Below are 7,820 nucleotides of genomic sequence, written 5' to 3'. Positions count from 1 at the left end.
GCTTTAATCATGATTTTCTTTATATATATTTTTGCGAAATAATAACCAAATGACTTATTATTATATAATTTTAGAACTCATTTCTAATTACATGAATGAATATTATTGTATAAAATGCATAATTTTATATATTTGTCCTTATATATAATACCTATAATTAGAATTATCAATAAAAACTTTTCTAATTATTTTTTTATTATTCGTTATATATTAACGAAGAGAATGATGTGAACTCAAGCAGTTAAATCTTTTATAATACTTGCATAAATAAGGTTAACCTAAAATAATTAATTCCAAACTCCAATTGTATTTGTACACCTAAAAGAATTTTCATTTTTAAGTCTTATTTTAATATCTAAATTATCTGTCTTAGTGTTGATTTTATTCAAATGGTTAACACCCTAACTTATACAACTTGAGTATTTTTTTTTTTTTTTTTTTTTGAGGGTCAATACAACATGAGTAATTAATGTCTCAAATTATATTATGTTTTAGCCTTTAAGAACACATATATTAATATTATACATGAAAAACAATCCAAAATTTGGAACTTGTTAAAAAAAATGAAAAAGAAGTTAAGTAAAGATAGACTTACATAGGAATTTGGATCGATAAATATAATTTAGTCAAATATTATCTATGATCTAAAAGGATATAAGAGGAATTCTAAATTGAATTTAGTTAGACTTTCAAAGAAATATGGGACGAATTTCACATACTAAGAAATTAACTCAAAGCACAAATAGAATTTTAAAATATAAAAATAGATAAACATTAAGGGAAAAATGCCCATTGACCCCTGAACTTTGGACTGGTGGCCAAAGCACCTCCTGAACTTTTATATTGGTCAATTTACTCCATAAAGTTTACACTGCTACCAAATCAAGACTCCAATTAATCTCCCATTAATGTACTAACGGAATAGTCATGTGACTCTCACGTGTACTTTAAAAAACAAACTCATCAATACCATGAAATTGAAACCCAACGGAGAAAGAAGAAAAATCTTGGTCTGACCGGCAGAGAGGAGAGTGAGAGAAATGGTAACAAAACTGCATTAGAAAGAAAAAAAAAAATACCAGAGGTGAGAGGTGGTAACAATTGTGGCTGTAGAATGGCACGGTGGGACTAAGCATACGAACTAAGCCGATTTATACAAATACATATGCGTAAGTTGCAACTTGAAAAAACAAAAACAAAAAAAACAAAACAAAAACAAAAACGTGGGTTACAAGAAAGATTCTATAGAAATATCATTGGTGAATATATATAAGGTTTGAAATTTTGATAATAGACTTTTAATTTAGATGGAGTAGGATTTAAATTTCTCAAACTTAGATGATAAAGTTTTAGCTAAATTAAATTATAATTAAATCATATCCCTTGATTAGAGGAAATATATTCTAACAATTAATAAAATAATATTTTAAATAATTAATAAAATGTAAGATTCAACTTGAAGGGAAAAAAAGCGCGGGGTGTTGTGTGGGATTCCGGATTTCAATTTAGAATTTTTTATATTTTTTGTAGGGAAGGAAGTTAAAAAAAAAAAATTATAATTGACTTTTATTTTGAATAGAATTTAAATTTGTTAATGTAGGGGAGAATTTTTTGTTCAGCCCCTACAAGCCATTTGTCCTTTTTGGGGAGCCAAGCTGGCAAGGTTTTGTTACGAAGGGGTTGGAGTTTAGGATCTTCACCTTTAGAGGCTTTACGCCTTAGTCCCACATCGCCTAAGTATGCGCCCCACTCATGCTTTATATGCCCTTGGAGCTTGCATGAGTGTACAACTACTACACATGTGATACACTCATGCAAGCTCCAATGGCATATAAAGCATGAGTGGGACGCGTACTTAGGCGATGTGGGACTAAGGCGTAAAGCCTCTAAAGGTGAAGATCCTGAACTCCCACCCCTTCGTAACAAAACCTTGCGGGCTTGGCTCCCCAAAAAGGACAAATTGCTTGCAGGGGCTGACCAAAAAGGACAAATCGCTTGCAGGGGCTGAACAAAAAATTCATGATTCTACACAATATGTATATCCTTCCATTACAAATACATATGCGTAAGTTGCAACTCAAAAAATAAATAAATAAACAAAAACGTGGGGTGCAAGAGAGATTCTATAAAAAGACCATTAGTGAATATATATTGTTGAGTTATAGACCAAATTGATTAATTAGGTCAAATTACATGCAAAATCGTGGGGGCACGAACAAATCACCAAATAATCTAGAGTGTAGTTGAAAATAAATTGATACGGTAATTTGTTGGCTAATAGAGAAAACCTTCAAAAGACAAAAACCCCACCGAATGATTTTTAGGTCACTACTTCCAAGAGTCACTAATCAAAATTAAGAGATTACAAGGAATCTTACCTCAAACCTGGCCTATTCCAAAGTACCTACCTATAGTAGAATCCTTATGCTAATCTTCAATTGGTCATGATATTGTAGAAACTTCTTCCGTTTGCACCAATCATAGTATGTGACTAACTCCCAACAACTTGAAGCTTGTTGTTGGATGCAAAGTTCTTCAATACACATGAAGCGAAGGAAGCATTTGATCACAAAATCATAAGATGCATAAAAACATAGTAAATTCACAATAAGTGTATAGATTCTCTATGAGTTTCTGTGTATAATGACGGTTATAAAATAATCTTGTTATATCCCCTAGAAGCCTAGTGAACAAAACAGTAGAAGTAAGTCATCATGGGCCAACAAATAGATCTAGAATTTCTGGATTTACGAAACTCGATAGATCGAGAGATATGGAGCTTGTATCGAGGTTCATTAAGTCTCAATAGAAGCTTGTATCGAGCTTGTGTCAAGGTCCACTATTTTCAGCTTTTCACACTTGTTTCTTTGTGCAGTTGTCATGTCTTCAATAATACCATTTATTTTGTTCGTAAGACATACTTCGTGATATTCTAGAATCCACTTAGAATTATCAAAATATAAGTAAAGTGCATTTTGTTAAAGGATATTCCAACCAATGAAAAATATGATCCTAACATATATAAGTTTTGAAATTTTGATAATAGATATTTAGTTGAAGTAGGATTTAAATTTCTGAAACTTAAATGTATGTTGCATGTTTTGTTAAAACACTTATTATTACTTCATCTAAAGAAATTGATAAGAACAAATAAGCTGTTATCTCTATCAACTGAAACTTAAATGCAAGTTGCATGTTTTGTTAAAGCACGTATTGTTACTTTATTTAAAGAAATTGATAAGAACAAATAAGTTGGTTTCTATTAACTAAGGGCCCGTTTGGATTAACGGCGAAGGGGGGGAGTGAAGAGGAATAGAATAGAGTTAACTAAAAATATGCTAATTTTGAGTCAATTCTATTTTACTTTACTCTACCTTCTCCCTCAATCCAAAAGAACCATAAAACTTAGATGCATGTTGCATGTTTTGTTAAAACACTTTTTGTTGTTTTATATAAAGAAATTAATAAGAGCAAATAAGTTGTTACCTCTATCAACTAAAACTTAGATGCATGTTGTATGTTTTATTAAAACACTTATTATTACTTTATTTACAGAAATTAATAAGAACAAATGAGTTATTGTCTCTATCAATTGAAACTCAAATGCAAGTTGCATGTTTTGTTAAAAAACTTATTATTACTTTGTCTAAAGAAATTAATAAAAACAAATAAGTTATTATCTCTATTAACTGAATTTTAGATGCGTGTTACATGTTTTAATAAAACAATTGTTGTTATTTTATTTAAATAAATTGATAAGAACAAATAAGTTGTTTCTATCAAAAAAATTATTTTTATCCAAAATATTGTTGTAATTTGGTAAAGTCACTTAGCACAACTACAGCTTATAAGCCCAACTTTTATTACAATGATATAATATGATTTGTTCGTACATTAGTTGTTATGTAAATTAGTTGTTATTTGAATTGTATTGCCATTTGAATTTGAGTTATGGGAGATTAGAATAGGTACCATCTGGGATAGGACTCGTAAATAGGATTAGATAATTAATTTACCTTTTGTCATATGAATTTCAGTCTAATATGTATTTAAACAATAAGAAATAAGAGGCAAGCAAAAATATAACCAAGAATGTCTATTTCCTTTTTCAAGTTCACAAGATTGATCATCTTGAATAGACTGTGCTATCAACTTATTTTCCGGTTCACATCAGTTTCTTATTAGCTAAATATTATGATCACACACAGATACAATCATTAGTTTTAGCACACTACCTTCTTTGGTTGGGAATAAAAATAAGATTCAACAACCTGTGAATATTCTTTAATAGGATATCCACGAAAGGGAAGGAATAGCTGCCATTTTTTCGGAGAGAATCAATAATTATGATGATAGGTGTCGGTACAGATTCCACTTGTTAAAAAGCACATTCCACTCTGCAACACGACTAACATTAAAATGTCGAAATCCATGGACCACGACCAAAAACCAAGTGGCCTACCTACTGATATTGTCCCCACTTCATAATGCAATCTTTTCCAACTTTAACCTTAGCTCCCAAGCAGGTTAGCTTACCACAGGTCCACCAATGCTATAGCACTGTATACAATCAACACTTTTAGAAGCTTTAAAGTGGCAAAAGCTTTTTCCATTTAAAAAAAAAAGTGGCAAAAGCTTCGAGGTCTCTAAATCTACTTTCTAAATCGATCTATGGCCTTGGCCCTGGGTGACCACTGCTTAACATTCCAGTTGGTAGCAATTGATCTAATAAGTCTCCAGAATTAACATCTTACAGGCTACAAGTATTCGAAAGAAAACGAGCACAATACTTCACGAAATATTACAAGATTTAACCACAAATTTATCTCATAACCAAAAAAAAATATATGGATCAAGACATCCTACAATAGCAGGTTGTCTGAAAAACTAGATCGCATACCTTGGGAGCATGAAAGCTTCCTTATACAAAACAAAATCCTACAAACGTGATATCTCTAAATAATAACAGCTCAACATGGCAAAGTTTCGATTACCATAGATAACTTCCTATGCAATGAAACATAATAACCAAACCTTAATAAAACTTGGGACTTTCTTGGTGCAATTTATTGAGCTATCTGGCTTCAACTATCTCATCCTTTGCCATTGAGCTATCTGGCTTCAACCACCTCATTCTTTGCCATCAGCAGCACGAAGTGAGCCTAGCTGAACTGGAGCCTGAGTTCCAACCACCTTAGATGACCCATATGTTGCCAAGTCAACACCTTGAGCCTTCTCTTTCTCAATCTGCTCCTTGATCCAGAAGTATGTAAATCTCAGCCCATCCTACAACAAGCGAAATCAGATATAGCAGAGCAAATTGACACTAAAGAAGGAGACTTTATGAACAAGTCATGGTTTAGAACTTTATTTTACAATACACACTTAACAATTACATAAGAGTTGAAGGTAACCTTACTTGACACAAACTTCAGAGTTATTAAGAAAGCTCATATAAAGGGAAGTAATTACTGTTCTATAAAGTACCTTCAATTTCATGGTAGGAGCCCAACCAAGTTTCTCTTTGATGAGTGTGTTGTCTGAGTTACGACCACGGACTCCCTCTGGGCCAGGAATGTGGTGGATAGGGAGCTGCTTGCTCTCAAAGCTAAGCACAATTTCAGCCATTTCATTCATGCTAACCATCTCATCACTTCCAATGTTCACTGGCTCGCGGAAGTCTGACTTCGTCAATCTAAACAAAAAAGTTGATTCCGCAAAGGTTAATTCATGAGAAGTGAGAACATGTAACTTCAGAATCCAATCAAACATGTCAATTTGTATGATACAAACACATTTTTTGTAAGTTTCCAATGTGAAACACAAAACTGGGTACAATAAACTACTATTACCCAGTCAAGGCCACATGAATAGATTCCTAGCTTCAGTTTCAATAGAAAACTTAGAACAAATTGTGCAAAAGTAATCAGTATGGTTATTGACAAGGTGAAAAATATCTCACTGCCTTAAAAGCCTGATCCTATTACAAGTAATATTCAGGAAAACAACACCTTATTTACTTAATTCAACAAGCATTTTGAAATAATGTAAAACAAATCACATCAGAGCAACCCCTTAAATATCCAATTTCAAGCTGTTTTCTAAATGGTAATACTCAACTCAACCAATTTCAGGCAAAGCTTTGGTAGGAAATGGAATAAAAATCTACTGTCTACCTTGATACATATTTGTGAAAGGGAAAAAAAATGTCTATATTACATTAGACAGAAGAATCTCATATATGTAAATACGACCTTCAGCTATACAAGTTACAATATAATGAAGCACTTACCTAAGAACACCTTCTACACATTCATCAATGAAGGTGAATGATCTGGTCTGAAGTCCATCCCCCCACATCTCAAATTTATCGGTGGAAGTTTGAGCCTTTCTACAAAAAGCAGCTGGAGCCTTCTCCCTCCCACCTGTTCAACAGATATTACAAAGCAAAAAAATTAGTAAAAATCCAACAAGCAAAGCATATGCATAAGTTTACCACTAAAATCAAGAGCTTACCTTTCCATGTTCCAAAAGGACCATAAATGTTATGGAATCTTCCAATACGGCACTCAATACCAAAGTCTTTGGTGTAGTGCTTGCACAACTCCTCTGTTGCAAGCTTCTCTAAGCCATAAGCATCTTGAGGCTAAATCCAGTTGTAAAAGCAAACTCATTAACTAAATCCATAATTTACAAAGGAAAAACTAGTAGATTAAATTTTCTTCACCACAAAGACTAACAAACCTCAGCAGGCCAGGCATCAGACTCCTTTAGGCTCACATTAGTTTCCAGCTGCTTAAATTCAGGATAGATACAAGCACTAGAGGCATAGAAAAACCTGCACAAACCCAGTTATATTTTTAGAAACAAATAATTGTTGAGGTACAAAAACAACTCTGTACATTTAATGGGGATTTTGCAAGCTATACCATATCCAAGCCAACTAACCTCTTAACACCATTAATCCTGCCAGCCTCAAGCATGTTGAAACTGATCATTGTGTTGTTATACATGATAACTGAGTGGTTGGACTGAATGAATCCCATGCCACCCATATCAGCAGCAAGATTGAACACATGGTCAACTCCCTTAGTGACCTTCAAGCAATTGTCCATGACCCTCAAGTCCACAAGGTGGAATTCATGACAGAACATGTCTTCAGTCATGTGCTCATTCTTCTTCCAATCAGAAGCAATAATGTAGTGACCCTCGCTCTTCAAGCGCCGGGCAATGTGGGAGGCGATAAAACCACCTGCACCAGTAATAGAAATTCGGAGCTTCTCTGATGGCCAGTATGGTTCCCTCTCAAGGTTCTCATAGGTGTATGCACCATATTTGGCTTCGCCAGTACTTCCCATCCTGCAATAATTGGATTTTTCAGAGAAGAAAAATGAGTTTACAAGGATTAATGGTTCAATTTAGTAAATATACTGAATTAGCCAAAAAAATTTACAACCTTTTACACCACACAATCCAAAATTGGATACATCAACAACAAAGCAATCCACAAATCATTCAAACTTAAAACACGAACCAAACAAACCAAAAGAAGAATGCTACCCTACAAAGTTACAAACTTGATGCTATATTTTTATTCGTAACCATCCAATTGTAACTTGCAACTTTGAAAACACTACGATTTGAAGAACCACGAGTTTAAAACCCCCAAAAAAAAAATTTGAAGCCGACAAAAAGGACTAATATGCTGACCCAAATCACAAAGTTATTATTTTAAATCTGTGGAACCAAATTATTTAGAAAAGGAAAAAATAGCAGAGCAAAGCAAACACATTTCACTAAGGGAAAAAATCTTTAATCAG

General features: G+C 33.2%; 1 protein-coding gene and 1 long non-coding RNA gene across 2 annotated transcripts; both read right to left on the bottom strand.

Moving 5' to 3' along the window:
* Nucleotides 1–789: 789 nt before the first annotated feature.
* LOC136062716 (uncharacterized) lies at nucleotides 790–2,864 on the bottom strand. The gene is made up of 2 exons (XR_010624440.1): nucleotides 2,379–2,864; nucleotides 790–1,052 (listed from the first exon to the last, which is right to left on the bottom strand). It is a non-coding gene; the product is annotated as an uncharacterized LOC136062716 (long non-coding RNA).
* A 1,900-nt stretch (nucleotides 2,865–4,764) lies between these two features.
* Nucleotides 4,765–7,393, bottom strand: LOC112000362 (GDP-mannose 3,5-epimerase 1). Its single transcript, XM_024032476.2, has 6 exons — nucleotides 6,949–7,393; nucleotides 6,745–6,838; nucleotides 6,517–6,646; nucleotides 6,293–6,425; nucleotides 5,488–5,695; nucleotides 4,765–5,286 (listed from the first exon to the last, which is right to left on the bottom strand). The coding sequence occupies exons 1-6, from the start codon at nucleotides 7,356–7,358 to the stop codon at nucleotides 5,131–5,133; spliced, it is 1,131 nt and encodes a 376-aa protein (XP_023888244.1). The 5' UTR covers nucleotides 7,359–7,393; the 3' UTR covers nucleotides 4,765–5,130.
* Nucleotides 7,394–7,820: the final 427 nt, after the last annotated feature.

Source organism: Quercus suber, unplaced genomic scaffold, assembly GCF_002906115.3.
Source record: "Quercus suber isolate HL8 unplaced genomic scaffold, Cork oak 2.0 scaffold_444, whole genome shotgun sequence".
Taxonomy (NCBI): domain Eukaryota; kingdom Viridiplantae; phylum Streptophyta; class Magnoliopsida; order Fagales; family Fagaceae; genus Quercus; species Quercus suber.
This window is presented reverse-complemented; position numbering and strand designations above follow the sequence as displayed.